Source organism: Plectropomus leopardus, chromosome 15 (genome assembly GCF_008729295.1).
Source record: "Plectropomus leopardus isolate mb chromosome 15, YSFRI_Pleo_2.0, whole genome shotgun sequence".
Classification (NCBI taxonomy): Eukaryota; Metazoa; Chordata; class Actinopteri; order Perciformes; family Serranidae; genus Plectropomus; species Plectropomus leopardus.
The window spans coordinates 29,634,368-29,655,312 of NC_056477.1; the positions used below are offsets into that span (position 1 = coordinate 29,634,368).

General features: G+C 39.1%; 1 protein-coding gene across 1 annotated transcript in view; it reads left to right on the plus strand.

Moving 5' to 3' along the window:
• Positions 1 to 20,945, plus strand: part of ttc27 (tetratricopeptide repeat domain 27) — an 88,700-nt gene that overhangs the window by 59,184 nt on the left and 8,571 nt on the right. Inside the window, 7 exon segments of the mRNA XM_042502086.1 lie at positions 9,221 to 9,343; positions 11,413 to 11,640; positions 12,376 to 12,474; positions 12,854 to 12,906; positions 15,581 to 15,746; positions 20,155 to 20,352; positions 20,550 to 20,661. Of these exon segments, the coding sequence (XP_042358020.1) occupies positions 9,221 to 9,343; positions 11,413 to 11,640; positions 12,376 to 12,474; positions 12,854 to 12,906; positions 15,581 to 15,746; positions 20,155 to 20,352; positions 20,550 to 20,661 (979 nt within the window).

The window sequence follows — 20,945 nt, forward strand, 5'->3', positions numbered from 1 at the left end:
AAATCCTCAAAATTGCCCTTTGTGCAAAATGTACAACTCTAAAGCAACAGGGGATAATATATATATTGTAAAAAGATATGTTTTGGTCTCACACAAGCTGTAGAAAGTGGCAATAATGACATTTCATGACATATTTGCTGAAGCACAAAGCATCATAAGATCTTAGCAGACAAAAGTTAAACTCTAACAGAGTCCAGACAGATGAAACAGAAAGAGCAGCGAGTAGAATCAGCGGTAATAGAAAGATTCAGACTTGTCCAAGAGATTGGAGGAGGAGTGTTGGAGAGATCATTTGGGGAGGAGACATCACCCAGGCGCCATGTAATAACTGATAACAGCAATAAAGCTGGAATTGAAGAGTCCCTATTGCCGCCTGAGGACTTGAAAGCAGGTTGAGGAGGATGATTGCAGCAGGCGCTGTGATGCTGTTTCTCCATGCCGGAGAGCCATGGGCTGCATGTTTATGGTGGGGGGCAGGGTTCTGCCTTTTCTGTGTGTGTGTGTGTGTGTGTGTGTGTGTGTGTGTGTGATCAAGGTCACTGTGACCTCAAAAAACACGGTTTTGGCCATAACGCAATAACAAATATAAACAATCATAAACAATCTTAACAAGTTTTTTTTCCCCACAATCTGTTTATTAACATTTTCAGAATTAGACACATAAGCGACAACAATACAAACAATACAGTAACCTTTGGACAATATAGTATTGACAAAGCAACAGTGCCAATGAAGACCAAACAAAGCAATACAAACCTAGGACGGGACAAGACCTAAACAATACAATAATGATATTAATAAAATAAATAAAAAGAAAGAAAGAGAAAAAAAAAAAAAAATCAAAATCAAAATAAAGTACTACAATGTTGGTCAGTTGCTGCTCGTTACTTCATGAGTAATGTACAGTTTTATGGACAATATCTAATAATCCCTCACAGCTAGTATTGGGGTAATTTTACTGTCCCCATGTCCCCAAACCAATTTTTGCAGGTTTCAGAAATGTAAACAGATGTGACAGGTGTCTGAACACAGAACAAGAAAACTGGTGTTATCCAGGTGTTAAAAGGGTTAACCAAACCTATACTGTATGAGGTGACATATCAGACAACTACCACAAGTCTTTTTAGTTGCTATGATTTGTTTGATTGATTTGTTTGTTCTCCCTACCAATTAGGGTGTTAGATCAGAAAACACTGTTGATTTCAAAGGAAATCACAGACAGTATGTTTTGTTGTTTAAACTGGAGGACTTGTTGAGGACTTGAAAAATGTGTCTTGAACTAGAGAATACAACAAAAAGATTTTTTTTTTTTTTTTTTCCACAATCTGTTTATTAACATTTTCAGAATTAAACACATAAGCGACAACAATACAAACAATACAGTAACCTTTGGACAATATAGTATTGACAAAGCAACAGTGCCAGTGAAGACCAAACAAAGCAATACAAACCTAGGACGGGACAAGACCTAAACAATACAATAATGATATTAATAAAATAAATAAAAAGAAAGAAAGAGAAAAAAAAAAAAAAATCAAAATCAAAATAAAGTACTACAATGTTGGTCAGTTGCTGCTCGTTACTTCATGAGTAATGCAGGTGAGAATCCTGATTAGCCACTAAGAAGTCCCTTGGAAGTCCAGTTCTTGTACATATTTGAAAAAAGGGTCCCACATCTTATAAAATTTTCTCATGGAACCATTCTTTATGCACCTGATTTTTTCCATATTGACACAATTAAGGATTTCTCTTATCCATACTATGTGTGATGGGGCTATTGAAGATTTCCACTTGAACAATATCAGTCGTCTGGCAAGAAGGGTGACAAAGGCTATAAAGGCTGCCTCAAGGGAGGAGAGTGGCACCGTGGACACACCAAATAGTGCAATCATAGCATTAGGTTTGATCAGTTTCCCAGTAACCTTGGACACTGATCTAAAGATTTCCTCCCAATAGGACTGCAAAGCAGAGCAGGACCAAAACATGTGAGCATGGCTCGCTGGAGCTTGGTGACACCTGTCACATGTCGGGTCCACATCTTTATAGATTCGTGACAGCCTAACCTTTGTGAGGTGGGTGCGATGTACAACTTTGCACTGGATCAGTCCATGTTTTGCACAGATAGATGATTTATGTACTTTGTCAAGGACATCCTCCCAGAGCTCCTCAGTAATTTCCTCTCCGAGATCTGCCTCCCAGAGTGATTTAATGGAATTTAAGGAAACCATACGTAAGGAATGAATCTGAACATAGATATGTGACATCATTCCTTTCAGAGCCGGTGCTGGTTTAAGGAATGTGTCCAATGGTGATTCAACAGGTAGACTGGGAAACTGGGGAAATCTGCTACTAACAAAACTGCGAATCTGGAGATACCTGAAGAAATGCTGTTTGGGAAGGGAGAATTTTTCAGATAACTGTTGAAAAGAAGCAAAACTGCTATCGATATACAAGTCTTTAAAAGATTTAATACCTAGGTCGGACCAAATTGTAAACGCACCATCTACCAGGGACGGAGGGAAAGCATAATTTGCCATTACTGGAGCTAATACTGAATAGGTCTGAAGGCCAAAATAGCGCCTGAACTGATTCCAGATTCTCAAAGATGTTTTAACTATTACATTTTTCGTGTAGCTTGAGGAAGAGCTCTTAATGGGAGAATGAACTAATGCTGACAGGGACACTGGATGACAGGAGTCAGCTTCCAATGCAAGCCAGGCAGGCATGGGATGGTGTGAGTCAAACTGCAGCCAGAATTGTATTATTCTAAGGTGGGCAGCCCAGTAATAAAATCTCAGGTTTGGCGGAGCCATTCCCCCAAGTGCCTTTGGTCTCTCAAGGAATTGCTTGCGTATCCTTGGGGTCCTTTTACTCCATATGAATTCTGAAATAATGGTGTCAATTCTACGAAAGAAGATTTGCGGGAGAAAAATGGGTACACATTGAAATAAATATAAAAACTTGGGGAGGACATTCATTTTAATTGAGTTAATGCGTGCAGTTAATGATAGATTAATCACTGACCAGCGGTCAAAGTCCTCTTGTACATGGTTCAAAAGGGGGATAAAATTGGCCTTATACAAGTCTTTAAATTTGTCAGTTACCTGAACCCCTAAATAAGTAAAGCCATCTTTTGCAATTTTAAATGGCAAATTTTGTAAAGGGAAGTCGTTTGCTGCTTTATTTAAAGGAAATAGTTCGCTTTTACTGAAGTTTAATTTATAGCCAGATATAACACCAAATGAGTCAAAAATAGAGAGAGCTGCAGGGACAGACATTGAGAGATTAGAAATATAAAGGAGGAGATCGTCTGCATAAAGAGAAACTCTCTGTTCTATCCCATTCCTGAAAATGCCTATTATGCGGGGGCTGCAACGGAGCGCGATAGCAAGAGGCTCAATGGCCAAAGCAAATAAAAGAGGGCTCAGGGGACAACCCTGTCGGGTTGAGCGATGGAGGGAGAAATATTCTGACTGGGTGTTATTTGTTCTCACTGAAGCTTGAGGGGAGGAATATAGTAGCTTCACCCATGAAGTAAATTTCCTACCGAGACCAAATTTCTCCAGAGTGTAGAAAAGATATCGCCACTCCACACGATCAAAAGCCTTATCAGCATCTAAGGAAATCACAGCTTCTGGCACCGAAGTTGCTGGAGCATAATAAATTGTATCGAAGAGTCGTCTCAAGTTGTAAAAAGAGTGGCGATTTTTAATGAATCCAGTCTGATCAGGGGAAATAATAGTCGGCAACACAGATTCCAAACGTAGGGCGAGCAATTTAGACAGCAACTTAAAATCAACATTAAGTAAACTAATTGGTCGGTAAGAGGAGCAGGAAAGAGGGTCTTTATTCTTTTTTAAAATGAGAGAGATAGAGGCTTGATTAAGTGTTGGGGGCAAATTAAGGGACTTAAATGAGTCATTATACATGTCTATTAAAAGAGGGATCAATTTGTGATGAAATTTTTTATAAAATTCTACCGGATAGCCATCTGGCCCGGGACATTTGCCACCTTGCATAGACGTAATAGCAGTAGAAAGTTCAGTGGCACTTATTGGTTTCTCCAACTGTTCAATCATATCAGGTTGTACCTGTGGGATCTCAAGTGTGGCAAAAAAGCTATCAAAGTCCTCTATGTTAGAACTGGATTCGGACGTGTACAGTGAAACATAGTACTTTTTAAATTCCTTGTTTATTCTTTCAGGGTCTATAGTGATATCTGAGGATGTTTGGATTTGGGGAATCTGATGGGAAGAAGTGGTCTGATGTAGTTGATGAGCAAGCAATCTGCCAGCTTTGTCACCGTGTTCATAATAGTTACTTCTAGACTTAAGGGTTAATTCAGCAGCATGGTCTGCAGTCAATGTATTAAATTGAGATTGTAGAGAGAGGCGTTCTTTGTACACGTCTGGAGTTGGTGAGGTTGCATATAGACTGTCCAACTGAGCGATACGGTTTGTTAGTTCAGATAGTTTTTCCCGTCTTTGTTTTTTCTCATGACTGGTAAAAGAGATTATTTGCCCTCTAATGTAGGCTTTTGAAGTTTCCCACAATATAGATGCAGAGGTTTCAGGGGTCTTATTTATACTCAAAAACATATCAATTTGGTCTGAGATCATATTTACGAAATTATCATCAGAAAGTAAACGCACATTAAGACGCCATGGGGTTTGTGGCTGGACGGAACCTCTAAACCGGATACTCAAACTGACAGGAGAGTGGTCAGAAATTACTGTAGCCCCATATGAAGATGAACTAACGGAGGGGAGAATTCTGTTATCGACTAAAAAGTAGTCTATTCGAGTAAATGTGTGGTGCACATTTGAAAAAAAGGAATACACTTTACCGGTGGGATTAAAAAATCGCCAAGGATCTGAAACAGCAAACTCCCTCATGAAGGCATTAATCGTCTTAGCAGATTTTGATGGTGTAGTGTTCTTTGTGGAAGAGCGATCCAGCTCTGGACTGAGCCAACAATTAAAGTCACCTCCGAAAATGAGAAGGTGTGAGGACAAGTCTGGAAGATTAGAAAAGAGCTGCTTGAAAAAATCTGCATTATCCCAGTTGGGGGCATAAACATTCACTAATAAAACCGGGGTATCGTATATCTTGCCAGTAATAATCAAATACCTGCCATTAGGATCAGAGACCACCTTAGAACATGTGAAAGAGATTGATTTGTGCAACAAAATTGCAACCCCTCTAGACTTAGTGTAGAATGAAGAATAATAAGCATAATCTTAACAAGTTTTACACAAATGTGTAATAGGATAAAATGATGACATGATAACATTTTTTTAAACATAATTATTTCACATTTTGTTAGTTATAAAAACAGTGAACAACGTAGAACAAGAAGGCACATGAAGAAACAATTCTATTAATAAAAATAATGAAAATAAATGGAATGAAATTAAATTAACTGAAGAGAAAAAAGGGATAAATAAATAAATAATAAAAATAATATAATTTTAAAAAAAAAAAAATGAACTAAGAGGCTGCATGTGGGAATATTTACATTATAACAGTGTATGTACCACAACAAACATGGCTGAAAAAAAATACACACTCACACACACACACACACACACACACACACACACATACATTTACCTAAAAGTTCAAATAATACATCAAGATAAAATGAAAAGATAAATAAATCTTCAGTTTAGCTCATCATTCCAGCCATCTACTTCAATATCATTTTTCTCAAGAAAATTACAGAAGACCTTCCAGATTTTCCAAAACTTGTCAAGGTTTTTTTGTATGTGTAGCTTTTTTTTCTAAAGCAAAGTAAAAGGACATCCCTGTCAACCACTGTGAAGTTAACGCAAGGTTTTTCTTTTTTCCATGAACAGGCTATGCATCTTTTAGCTTACAGAAAACAAATATTAAGTAAGGATTTTTCGTTCTTGGAGGTCACAAAATCATCTGGGTAAATGATTCACTAGACATAACTGTAGTTTGAGAGGAACTTCCTTTTCAATGATTTGGCTGGTCAGGTTCAACACTTTTTTCCAGAAAGAGACTACCAAAGGGCATTCCCACATGCAATGGAATAAGGATCCTTACATTTACAAGTATCTGGATATTTGGGTTGAAAAGGTGCAGCTTTCTTAGGGTTATGTACTGTCTGCTTATCCATTTGTATTGCAATAACTTTGAATTTGTATTCACACTTTGAGTTTGAGCTATAAAACAAGCTCTGGACCATTCTTCCTCTGTGAAATTTTCTTGCAGATCTTATCATGCTTGTAATATGTTTTGTGACGACTATTTGGATTTACTTAGAAACAAATCATATAAAAAAAAAAAGCACCTGCCCCTTGGAGTCTGAAAATCTCGTCGTAAAGTCTTCAAGGGTAGACAGTGGGGGAAGTTTCAAATTATTACACTGCCTGGCCAGTATAAAGCTTCTCAGTTGAAGATATTTAAAGAAATGTTTTGATGGTATTCTATATGTGGCTTTCTTTAAAAGACACAAAAGTAAGATTGTCTTTAAAGAGGTCAGATATTTTAGCTACACCTTGAGATGCCCAAGTTTTAAACCCGGTGTGAAAATGAAATGGAAGCATGATCTGAAATTATAATGCTATCATACCAGCATCGTGAGACTGGTCAGGATGTCTCCCTCTCCAAATGTCAATTAAATTAAATTATTTACTATACTGTAGCAGCTCCTTTCTTGTCTGATTATGAGAAGTATCATTCCAAGTTGATCTGTCCATTTCAGGCTGGAGAGCACAATTAAAGTCCCTGCCTATGACAAAACTGCCAGATAAAGCAGCCAATGATAAAAACAGGTGTCTATAAAAGGAGGGGCTATCTTCATTGGGCCCATATAGATTAACCAGATTTAATCGGGCTGAGAGGATTTCACACTGGATAATGAGGTATCTGCCAAATCGATCTTCATCAACACTGTTGAGATGAAAAGGCACAAAATTGTGTATCAGAGTATTTGCCCCGCGTGAGTGTGAACAAAGAGAAGCTGAGAATACTGGACCAGGCCACCTCCTCCTCACTCTGATTACATCTTCAGGGGTAAAGTGGGTCTCGTGGATAAAAACTATTTTGGCTTTTAATTGTCTGATCCTACATGACCTCTTTTAGCTTGACAGCTTTAGGCTTTTAGTGTAGCTTTGTTTAAACCTCTTATATTCCAAGATGTGAACTGAAGTTCGGATGACATATTGTAATGATAATGAGACTGACTGCAGTAGATTTGACATGACTGGAATCTAAAGATAAAACATAATGAGAAAATAAAGTGAAAAATATGTGCCTTAAAACACTATAAACATAAGTGAGTGTAAATCCCAAACTAAAAAAAATACAGCCATCCCTCCCCTTGTACAAACATCCAAACTATGGAGCCTAACTGGTCCGCCCGTGTCCACAGCACAGCGAGGAACAGAATGCCCAACAATCGTAAACAAAGCCCCACATGAAATATCTATAAATATAATGTGTCACTTTTGTAGCAACCAAGCAGCTATTTTGCACGAGTTAAACAGTCCTTAAATTCGCCCTCCATGAGGCCAGAGAGCATAGTTCAGTGCCTTAAACATATCAGCCACGCAGTCAGGTCTAAGGTTGTCTCTCTTGCCACAGTCCCCGAAGTGCCATCCTTCAACTCACACACAAAGTCCTTCGATGCTGTTGCGGTATCAAAAGTGTGTCGCCTCCCCTCAACAGTCACCAGAAGTTTAGCAGGATGAATTATCCCATATCACAGAGTCAGGATGGAGAGGGAAGCCAGTTCTTTCTTCACCAAGTCGAAAACTTTCCTCCGCCTGGCCAGATCAGCAGAAACGTTGGGGAAAAATATGACTCTCTGGTTATCATAGAGTATTCCTCCCTTTCTCCTGGCAGCCATCATGACCCAAGACTTGTCCGCGTAGTTTAGGAACTTAATGATTACCACTCTGTGACACATAGTGGAACGACCCCCAGCATCACCATTAGCTCCGCCAATTCTGTGCGCTCTCTATCAGCAGGGGTTGTGGAAAGTTATGTTCAGCAAGCATGTCAGGAATCCACCTTTCCAGAAAGGCACACATATCAGACCCTTCTTCCTTCTCTGGAAGACGACCAGGCGAACATTTGAGTGGCGGGCTCGGTTTTCCAAGTTGTCCAAGTTGTTAGAGACTAGCACTTCAATGGCCGCTTTCATGGTGTTGGTCTGTGTTTCCAGTGATGCTGCATCGTCTTGATTAGCGCTAATTCTGTCCTCCACTTCGACAGGTACAGACACGGCCTTCGGCTCACTCTTTATTCCCTCAATAGTGCTAAACAGGCTATCAAATCTCGATATGAAGTCCCCTTTCAAAGCGTTAATGGCGTTGAGGATTTGACTCGAGCTAGCCACCACATCTGAGACTTCATTGCTAGAGTTTGAATCACACGTAGTTTCTGCTTTAGACGATTTCTGAGCTTTTGCTGGTGGTTTCACAGGCATTTTGGCTGGTAGTTCCGTTGCAACACAAAATGTGAATGTTCACTAATCCTATACAGGCTATTTGGTTAGTTTATTCTCTAAATTTTCACGCGAGGTCAGAAACACGTGTGTTCAGCACAGCGCCATAACCAGAAGTTGAAGGGGAGACATTTGGTGAGACACTGAATTGGTGACACTGATCTTGAAAATGTGCTGACCGCAGAGATCTGTGCTGCTGCGGGTATGATGTGTGTGAAGCATCCATATTTTATGATGTAAACTGTAACTGCCACTTGGAGACATGCAGCCACGAGGCGGTAATTCTTGTTAGACGCCAGTGATGTGTCTCCAGGGACAACATGGTTAGTTGGTTGGTCAGTCCACCACTTTGGTCCAGACAGAAATGTCTCAGTACATATATGATGGATTGCCATGAAATTTTAAAGAGACTCATCGTTCCTAAACACTATTGGATGGATTGCCAGGAAATTTGATGCAAACACTCCTTAGGATGAATTGTAATGAATTTGATGAATAGTGATTTATATTAACCCCACTGCAAAACTAAATATATTTTCATCGTTCTGAAATATAGTTTGTGTTTAGTGCTAGCGAGCAAATGGTAAAAGTACTAAAACTAAGATGGCAAACATGGTTAAAAAATATAACTTGTAGATTCATCATGCTGGCATTTTCAATATATGCATGTTAGCGTATTTGTAAGATTGCAAAGCTGCTAGCGTGGTTGTAACCTCTCAGTCTTGTGTTCATCCTCCACAGAAACAGCTGGCCAGCCTGCTGACAGAGCTCGGCTGCAACAGCTCCGCTCTGCTTCTTTATGAGAAACTAGAGCTCTGGGAAGACGCTGTTATCTGCTACGCAAGGCTCGGACAACATGGCAAGGTATATTCTCACACACACACACACACACAGAATGACATACAGATCCAGGAAGAGTACTACTTTGATTCTCTGTTGTACTTTATATGTATTTTACAGATTTTTTCCCAAATTCTTTGCTTAAACTTTTGTAACATTTATAAGCTGCAAAAAACACTCTGGTTTACCCATAAACCTGATTTTTAGATTTATGTCAAAGTATCTCTGGAGTAAACCGAAGGTCATTGGACGTGCCTGGTTGAAGGTGTAATGATGGTGTTTTAACAGAGATGAGCTGCGACATATCAGAGGGTATGATGGAGAATTAATATTTGTTAGTTTTGACTGATGGTTGTGTGAGACATGAACCAGAGGGCACAAACTAAATTTCTAAATGCAGGGGGCATATACTGTCAGATTTGATGGATTCTGTTGCTTTCACAGCTGTTTGTTGTACAGTTCAGAGAGGCATCTCTGCTGAATACCAATGATTCAGGCTGCTGACTTTCATCACCCTTGTTAATGAGTTTTTCTGTTTGAGGTTGAGAGATGCTGCATACCAGCAAATGCAAGCAAAAGAGAAGAGAAGATCAAGAAAAGCTTTACAGTGCAGAAAAGTTTAAAAAGAAAAGGCACCCGTGTTTTGAGGGGTTAAAGTCCCTGCATTTGTGCATGAAGGGCTGTTTACTGTTTTTGACCTCATCAGCTCTCAGTCCAATTTGAGTGCCGTGGGGTGTGAAGGAGGAATTCTAAAAAGGTTTTTGAGTTTAACGTTAGTATTCATGAAGAAAATGAATTTAGTCAGTGGCCCAAAAGTGTTCCCCCCAAAAAAAAAAACAGAACACCTACAGGAAGAGTACAAAACTGGCATTCTCCACAGGTGATCAAAGACTTTATGTCCCCTGTACACTTTTTTGTTTTAAAGATTATTTTTTTATGGGGCGCCACACTATATTCTGAGCCAACAGGCACCCCCGCTGCACACTTTTTAGATAAGATAATCCTTTATTAGTCCCACAACGGGAAATTTGCATTATTACAGCAGCAAAGGCATATCAAAGAAAGGTATGTACAAGATAAATGAAGCAAAAATACATTATATGTTACTGCAAGTCATATGTCAATGAATAGCCCAGGCTGTTATTTGCTTTAATCACTAAACTCAACAGGCTTATATTTGGGACAGGCGTCTATAGGGGACAGGTTTTTTAATTCCTTTCACACAAGACTTGCTCAGCAAAGATGGTAATACAATTAAATTATTTATTTATCCATCATGGGAAAAAGATAGTGAGCAACAAAAGAAGAAATGACCCATAATTCAGCAAGACATTTGAAAAGTACAAGAAAATTACCTGAAAATTTCATAACACAGTCTTACATCTACTAATCTTTTTTTGGGGTCTTTCTTTTTTACTATGTGGCTATTATTGTCTTCTTTGGTGGTCATGGTTTCAGTAAAATGAACTGAATGATTGAATTATAGAGAATCTTACCAATGTATGCATGATCTAAGCAGCTAACTAACATTATCTCCAGCAGGCAGCCAATAACTCGGTTTTATACACCCAAAATGAGCTGCATGAACCAGACTGAGCCTCTAATTGAGACAGGCTTTTATTTGTCAAAATGTGTCACTACACCGGGCTAGTAAAAGGGACTGGCTGTTTATTTGGGACTTGGCTTTTATTTGAAGTGTTATGGTATTTACACCAATTGCACACAAATATTTGCACGTTCTGACAAATTACATGTTGTGATAATAAAATTGTATTTTGTGATACAGACATTGCACAGGGTTAAGTTTATTTTCAACAATATTTAGCATATTCCTGCACACACTGTACAGCTCTTTGACTTTAAAGCAGGTTTGTTGTACATTTCTTATAGTATTCCTTTTCATATTTTAATGTTAAGTGTTAGAATATTTCCATTCTCTTGCACTAAAGCAAAAAAAGTAAATTCCTTGTCATAATCCCTCCAATTTATTCTGATACTGCTGCATCATTAACACTGCTCCACACTTCTTTTTTTTTTTGTTTTTTTTCTTCTTCCCCTTCTTTGGCCCTCCCTATCCTCTTCCACGTGCTCAGGCTGAGGAAATCGTCCGTCGTGAGTTGGAGAAGAAGGAGACGCCCAGTCTCTACTGCCTCCTGGGAGACATACTGAGGGACCATCAGTACTATGACCGGGCATGGGAGCTTTCAGGCCGACGTAGCGCCAGAGCCATGCGCTCCAAAGCTCTGCTGCACCTCCACAACAAGGAGTTCCAGCAGTGTGTGGACTGCTTCGAGGAGTCGGTCAAAATCAACACTATGCAGGTACAAACAAAGAGTCATCTGCTCAGGACGCATGAAGTGACAACTTATGTGCAAGTTAGTAAAAGTAGCAATTAGTTTCATAGTTGTTTCTCTCAAAAGCAATTGAGTAACAATACCAGTTACTGCATGTAAAAGTAATTAGTTACAAGGCAAAATAACATTTGTGTTTCTCCTAAATATTAGTTTCAATTCTCTTAGGCCATTAAAAGTGAAGCAAATTGGTGTGATTTCTTTCAAAAACATGGGAGGAATGCAATGAGAAACTTTCACCACATGGTCCAAAATTTTGCAAAAAGAGTTACCTGAAATTACCTGAAAATAAGCAAAAAAATAATAAAAAAAAAAAAAACATACTGGAAAAGGTATGCAATATATAAATATTTCTTATTATTATTATTTGTTTTGTACATTTTCTTAAATACAGTTTCCTGGACATTTTCTATTAATCTTTCATTCTTTTTAAAATATTCCTAAGTAGCTTTTTTGACCTTTTTCTAACGTCTTTGTGGTGCATCTCATGCCAAATTAGTCATTGTCTTTTACCCCATGTTTTCAATGGAAATCAAACCAAAGTCAAATAACCTGCGAAAAACATCAGAATCTAGCACAAAAAAACATACATGGATTCACTTGTAATGTGTGTGTGTGTGTGTGTGTGTGTGCGTGCGTGTGCGTCTGCGTGTGCGCGCACGTGTGTGTGTGTGTGTGTGTGTGTGTGTGTGTGTGTGTGGACAGCTCGGCGTATGGTTTTCCCTCGGTTGTGCCTACTTTGCCCTGGAGGGCTATGAGGGAGCTGCCAAGGCTTTCAAGAAGTGTGTGGGACTGGAGCCAGATGTAAGTACCTACACACACGCTAAATGTCACCAACCACATCAAAATGTGGAAAAGTACAAGTTTGTGCATGGAAGAAATAACCATCCCACAAATCTCTCACTTTAACACTCCTCCTTCATTCACTGTCCCTGTCCAGAACACAAACACACTGAACACACACACACACACACACACACACACACACACACAACACAGCAGAATACGCAACACTAATACCCTTTGCAAACCCGTCACAGTTTGACTGCTTCTGTGCATACTTGTGGGGATACTTGAGGACTGCATTTTCTTCTGTATGTTCCATATTATTATTTATTGTTATTCTCTACAACTCTTTCCTACTGTCTCTCCACTTTGTGTTGTCTTTGCCTGCTCTTGTCAGAATGCAGAAGCCTGGAACAACCTCTCCACAGCCTACATTCGCCTCCAAAAGAAGTGAGTATGAATGTGGAGTGTGTTGGAATAGAGTAGCATGTGTTGAGGTGTTTGCATCTGTTGTAGGTGTGTCATACAGGTCATAGGATTGAGTTTTGTGTCAGATGAGTTTTGCGCTCCACAGCAGAGAACCATCAATATGCATAGCAAACTTCAAGAAATTGCTCCAATAGTTTTTCATAGAAGTTGTTGAAAATTTGACCTGATTGTGACATCACAGAAAAGGTCAGGCGGTCAACAAAGCCCTCAAGGTGTCCTGCACATACAGTGCCCAGCATAAATGAGTACACCCCCTTAGAAAATTAAGATTTGTATCCATTGCTCTGTGTCTATGAGTACAATTTGCTGTATTTTGACAAAACTGAGTGTTATTAGACATCTATTGTATCAGCGTAAAACTGTGGTCACCATCAACATCATTAGAATAAGAAAATAATACATTTAACTCAACTGAGGTGTTGCAAAAATGATTAAACCCTACAACAAATCCTGCTAAATCAGTATTTTGTATGGCCTCCTTGATTTTAAAAAACAGCACCAACTCTTCTGAGTTCTTTCAGGTCCTGGATGCTGGATGGAGAATGACGCTCAACTTGTCTTTTCAGAACTCCCCACAAGTGCTCTATTGGGTTGAGGTCTGGTGACATGTTTGGCCACTGAATCACTTTCAGCCTGTTCTTCCTCAGAAATTAAACAGTGACCTTAGCTGTATGTTTTGGGCCGTTATCATGTAGGAGGAGTGCCCGGCGAACCAGTGCACAGAGGGGTGGTAGCAGCTTCTCCGTTAGTATTTTGCAGTAGATTCGTGAATTAATGATACCATCGATAAAATGCCACTGCCACCACCCTGCTTTACTGTGGGTACCATGCATTCTTCTTGTACTCCTCGCCCTCTCCACGCCATACAGTTTGGAACCCATCAGTGCCAAAAAAAATGTATCTACGTCTCGTCACTCCAAAGCATAGAGTCCCAGTAGTCCACGTCTTTGTCAACATGGGCTCTGGCAAATGCTAGACGGGCTTTTTTTGTGCATGGGCTTCAGCAGTGGTTTCCTTTGTGGACGACACCCGTGCATGCCACTCCTCTGTAGTGTGTGTCGTATTGTGTCACAGAAAACACTCACCCCCATTTAACTCTCTAGTGCTTTGGCTAAATGTGATGAACATGCATGCTGATTTTCTTAACTCTTCTCATCACAAGACACTTGTGTTGAGGTGTTAATTTCTGTGGACAGCCTGGACATTTCAGCAAGCTTCCCACAAGTCCATCCTTTCTGACTGTCTGATCACTTTTGCAATTGTATTCTGAGTTATTAGCAATGCTTTACTAATTTTCTTGTAACCATGGCCTTTTCTGTGTAAAGAAATGATCTTCTTTTTCAAGTCTTGTGACATCCTCTTCCATGTGGTGCCATGTTTGTCAGCATTTAGTGAGAGTGGATTCTCTATCTTAAATAGCACCCTTAATTGTCAATTACCTGGTGGCCAGCTTTCCAGTGGTTGATTAGACTCATCTGTAGGTGAATTCCTGTTAATTAGAATTTTAATAGGTTTTATTCCTATAACATCATTGGGGTGTACTCATTTTTGCACCATGGTCTTAAGTCATTTTGTTAGAAAAGTTCCAGTTTGTTTTTTGTTGCTAAGTAATCTCATTTAAAACCAGTAAACCAGATTTGTGCGAACATTTTAGTGTATAGGATCCCATAGAAGGCATTTATTCTTAGGAGAGATATGTGCTTTTTTTGAAAAATCTTTTAGGGTGTACTCATTTATGCTGAGCACTGTATATATACATACATACATACATATATATATATATATATATATATATATATATATATATATTTATTTGTGGCAGCCTGCCACAATTAAAACATGTGTTGCCACAAATTTTTGTGTTTCAGAGGCTGGTTCTTTCATTAGGGAGCGCTGTTAGGATTTATACCATTTGCTTATTCATTTCACCACACTGAAACTTAACTGTTCATTCTGCTGGCTCTAAAGGTTTGCCTTCACTCACAGCAGCTGCTTCTCTCCTCTCATCCATCAATCTGATCTGATCAGCTCTGAATGGATGGAAAGATCTGTTATCCAGCCCATTACAGTGCTGCGTTCATGGACACCCCTAACACCCTCCTAATTTTGTAGGAAATGCTGGCCCTAAGGGGCCGTTTAGATGGCAATGGTTCTTGCATGAATGTTAAACTTTTGTTTCAAAATATTAAAATTGAGTTCTCTGTCACCGTTTAAACTGGCAATGCAAAAAAAAAAAAATGATCAAGGGTCAAAGTGATGCTCTTCTAGCCTGAGTTTTTTATGGTGTGGCTGTGGAAAGACGTGCACAGACATGGCACTGTGAGAGTAGAGAGGAGGAAAATGAATCCTGACTGTCTCTGAGCGTTTGTTTACATCAGACTCGTGCTTTCAGGCCTGAAATTGAAAAGCAAAGCAAGAAAGCCTCTATTAATACCTGGTTAGCACCACTGCCAATTCAGCAGAAGCACTATTTAACTTTTAGTGTGTGTGTGCGTGTGTGTGTGTGTACTCTATCAACCATTCTTTCACTAAATGAATGTTACAGTAACAGTTGTTAATGGATTTGGCAGACTGTTGCTTTAGTGTTTATTCACTGCTAACTTTTTGGCTCTCCTCCTGTCTCCCTCGTTGCTAGAGACACAGCATTTCGTACCCTGAAGGAAGCCCTGAAGTGTAACTATGAACACTGGCAGATCTGGGAGAACTTCATCATCGTGTGCATTGACATCGGGGAGTTTGCTGAAACCATCAAGGCCTACCATCGCCTGATGGACCTTCGGGAAAACTACAAGGACGTCCAGGTAAAGACCTGCACTTAACCCTTTGGACCTGCTTCAAAATCCCACACGCTCGTGTCACTCTGTGCACAAAATGTGCTTTTTAAACTCAAGCTTTAAAAAATAATGGACATTGATATTATTTAGTATTTTTTTAATCAACATCAGTCCTACTCATGAATATCAAATATTTATTAATTTTCAGATATTAACCCTGTATATGCCAGGTTTTTGTTGTGATACAACTATGTTTTTAGATGAAAAAACCAAACACAAAAATTGAATTATTTTCAATATACTACATGCAAAGATTTATTCTTTTTTGATGATCACAGCCTGTGATATGTCAGTGAATTGCAGCAACATTGATTGTGACAGTGTACTCAGTGGAAACAGCATGTAATTTCTCCATATTACAAATATGGCAAAAATGACAGCTGGAAAATAGTAAAAATGATCAATTCCAAGGCAAAAGCCCAGAATGACACCCAGAAATAATACTATGCACATTTTTATGTGTTGATGGCTGTGGGATCAAAAATTGCAGTTTGAATGGGTTTCAATGGAGCATTTTTTGCACTTAACAGTCTGAATGTAACAATTTTATTTCCACAGTGTATTTTAGACTTATTGTAGGAGCTGAGCTGGAAATTCACAGATTAAACAAAAATACACAAGCTTGCCCAAATGTATACCATACGCATGAACACAGCCGGAATTTCAAAAAATGAAGCATGTAAAATGCGCCTAACAGTCCCTAAGGGTTAATATCATCTTAGGTGTCATAATTCTGCACTCCCTGACATTATGCATTGTGGGGAATTCATGTGTAATACAACTGTTGTTCTGAAAAGGCTGTCATAGCAAATCACATCTGCAGTTTTTTCTTCCAACCAAACAGCAGTTAATGTTCTGATTCTGATTTTACTCCACTTTCAACAAATTGTACTTGTTCTTTTGGAAGAACAAGTACAATGAAGAAAGGGAGGGAAGTGCCAGAGCGTTTTTGTCTTCATGACAGTTGAGGTTAAATCACTTCGTAGTAAGGTCAGCTTTGATGTTTTTAACCTGGACTCTATTTTCCCTTTTTTTTGTGTCCAAGTGACTTATGGGAGCAATCTTTTTTAAAAGGTTCTACAACACTTGGAAAAGAGGGGTGAGGGAGGGGTACTCTAACTTGCTAGATGCCACTGAATCTTACACAGTGATCCTACAAGCATATCTCAGCAATCGCACATCCACCAACACACTCTCAGCACCAAAATGAGCCATCACATCATCATAAACAAACCAAACAGTAGGCTCTAATGTTTCAGTATGATTAAATTTCTACCACATCCTTTTTTATTTTATTTTATTTTATTTTAAGTTTTGTAGTTTGGAGCACTCTGAGTCAAAAAGCATCTTTTGGTTTTGGGAAAAATGCCCAAACCACCTCAAATTCATGTTTCAAATGATTTTACAAGTTTTTTCTTCTTGGCCTGTTTTTGTTTGCCTTATTTTTGGCCACTTTTAACCCAGCGTGTTCATATATGCTGTTCGTGTCGCCATCAGTCACATCAATTAGGCGGCAAGATGTAAAAGTTGAAAAGGTTAGCAGCAGCCCAGTGATCCAAGTACAACAATCAGTAAATGGAATTTGGCTTTGCTCCGTTCCCCTTCTCCTCTTTGTTTTTAAAACTGCATTTAGGACAAAAATGCACGATATTACACATGAACTCAGACTGCTGGAAGTACATATGGTTGGTTTTGGATTTGGCAAAAAATGTATTTCAAAGACTGATGTACTTAACCTATGGCTTCAGTACAAGGCCTGCCGCCATAACTACTTTAGTTTGATTATATATTTTCTCAGAAATAATAATAATAACATGCTAAATGTATGTAATTGTCATTTGAGATAATTTTGTGCCAGTGAGATATATATGTATGTGCGTGTGTGTGTATACAGTATGTATATATATATATATATATATATATATATATATATATACATGTGTGTATGCAAACTCTCTGGGAAGCTTTGGCGTCTCACAGTGGGGATCACACCATCAATCACACTGACCAATGCTGCAACTTGATCAACTTCATCACTCAGTCATGGAATTTCATTGTTTATAGGGCTGGCTACGCATGCTGCTTTCCAGCCAAAAAATACAAACTCTTATGATTAAAAAAAGACGCCTAAAAAGATCATAACTTGCATTGCAAGTTTTTAGAAAAGCTTCTGTGAAATCAGGCATTTCAGGCTGCAACAATCACAAAAACAGCTCACGAAATCCTGGAGGGACTGTCAAATGTCTTTCTGTACCCAAGAACACTGTGGTACAATTATACCAACTATTCCACTGTTGGATATTTTTTACCAAATCAAAGTGTTTATTTATAGCAAACTGTTGTTTTTTTGTCTTTGTAGTGCAGATTTAATGAAATAAACCACTGTCCCCTCTCCCCTGCCTGTCTCCATCAAAACCTATCCACGAAATGTCACATAAAAATAATCTCTTTACTTCAAATGACAATTCCATTTTTACCCTTCTATTTTTACTATCCAACACCCTCAATAAATAGCACTGACACTTAGACTCTCTAAACTGCATCATAAGATCTCATAAGATATTTTTAGAAGCAGCATTTCTACCTTATTTTATATTTACTTCCCTGTGGGTTTTTTTTTTAGCCCGGGGCCTGATCAGGAGAGCTGGAGGAGTAGTGGAGATAATGGCAGGGACCACCATGAAACCCTCTGTATGGAATGTGTAGACTGAGGGCTGGTGACAGAAATGCTTTGACTAGCTGATAGATTTCAAAGGAGCTGAGGGTCACACGGCTCAGCTTTATGCCTCATGGGGTAAAATGGGATACACACGAACCTTACAGTGTCACACACACACATACACACACACACCTATTCACACACGCACGTTACACAGAATCCCTTGAGAAAAAAAGTGATTTTTTTCCCCCTCCTTTTCCATTGTTGTAATCTGAAAGTAAACTTCAAAATGAGCTCCAGAGAAACTTCTGGCGAGTCTCTTGTATTATTCTCCCCCTTTTTTCTCGACAGAGAAGTTATTACCTGTCCATTTAATTTCATACTTTAACTGGATTCAGCAGGAATCAGAACAAGCCATCCATTCATTTTTCACCATAATGTCACTTTGCACCACAGTGATGGACAGCAGAGGGGGATTCAAGCTCTATTTATGGATTTAGTTTTACTCTCATCACAGGAAATGTCACATCAAATAGACTGACACTGCAGGCACTCCAGGAGATATTACAATGTGTGTGTTTCTCTTTGCACTAGTGGAAAGATAATATAATTTTGAAGTTGCCAAGTCCTGCATTGAACACATTTTCCCTCCTTTTTGTAGCCTATGCAATAACTTTTTTTGGAAGATTTCAGTGCTCATGTTGATCCAGGACCATCATCATCATGTTGATCCTGGATCATTTGTTAATGTTGATTTATTGCACGTCTGTCCGTCCTGGAAGAGGGATCCCTCCTCAGCTCCTCTTTCTGAGGTTTCTACCACCACCCTGTATGCTGCAAGCCCTCTGATGCAAACTGTGTTTTGTGATAATGGGCTTTAGAAATAAATAAAAATCGAATCAAATTGATACCAGGACCATCACCTCCCTGTTGATCCTGGATCATTTGTAAATGTTGATCCAGGACCATCATCACCATGTTTATCTTTACTGACTACATTACTAATAAATATCAACATTACAATTTCAGTTCTGGATGATTTACAGTGGTAAACACAAGTGCAGTTTAATACTAAAGTAAAGACTCATCAAGCAGCTACTTGGTCCAAAATACTGTGGTCATTTCAAAAATGAAGATCAATCTGCCTCAAGAAATAAGGCTGAAAATGATGGTTGTTGTCGTGTTTTGTAGATGCATTTTTAATGAATGATCAGGGTCAGCGCTAACTGTGATGATAAACACAGTATGTTTACTATGACGACTTCACAATAAAGGCCGATCTCTTTGATTGAGGTGAAATCAGAAATATGACATGAATAGTTTCAGCTCATAGGGAGCAGTGGGAGTTTTCTGCCCGGTGTTTGTTGACTTTCAGCACAAGCGTATCATTAGTAGATAGCTGTGGTAGATTGACATAATTGCCATAATGCAGGGGGCCATGATAGTGATAATTATGTTGTCATGATTGCAAGTCTTTATTAAAAATAAGACCACATTTCCCATAAAGCCAGGTACTTTCCATCCTGCCGCTCCTTCATCAGTTTCTTTGGCAGAGCTGAGCAATCTGCTTGAATTGACAGTAATTAAAGGGTTGCATGCAGAGTTTAAACCCAAGCTACAGTAAAACATCACATTTTATGACACTGACACAACCTGAATGATTCATCTTTAAAAACGTTTCTGACGTTTGCATCCTTTGTTTTTTTCCACTGACAGATTCTACAAATCCTGGTTCGAGCAGTTGTTGAGAACCTGACGGACAGGCAGGGTGAGCAGTCAATGACTCTGCGCTCCAAAATGAAGGAACTCCTGGGCCGGGTCACTTCCCGCCACAGCAGTGACTCTGAGATCTGGCAGCAGTACGGTCTGCTGTACGGAAACGGCCACAGCAACGACCCTGAGGACAACGAAAAGGTTGGTGCCAATAATGATGATAATAATATTTCAAATATTTTGACCTGCGATGACTGAAATAAGTAGGTAAGATGAAATAATAAAAATCCCAGGGCAAAAAGACAGTGAAAAAGTTTAATATCAAAATAAGCAAAAGCCGTGACTGACTTCAGTGCAGCCTCCTAACACAGTGTCTGTGTCATCGTTTGGGTTTTCAGGCTCTGCAGTTCTTGTCCAAAGCTCATCGTTGTAAAGTTCAGGCCAGTGGCTGGGAGAAAGAACCTGCTCTCTTCAAGGAGGTGATCAAAAGAGCCGTCAACATGGGAGAAGGTGAGAGGCCCATCAAGCTGTACACACAACCTTCATCCACACACACACACACACACACACCTGTGTGTTGTTTTATTCCAGCTAACCAGTGTGCATAACCTGTGATTCCCTGCAGCTCAGTCTCCCTTTTACCATGACTAAGGGGCTGTTTACACGGCAACATTTCTTACATGAAACATTTGTTGCAGTTTAGCCTTTCATTCACATGACAACGGCCTTTTGGGGTCCTGAAAACACAAACTTTTGAAACCAGGTTACAGAGTGAACATTTTTGGAAAACACCA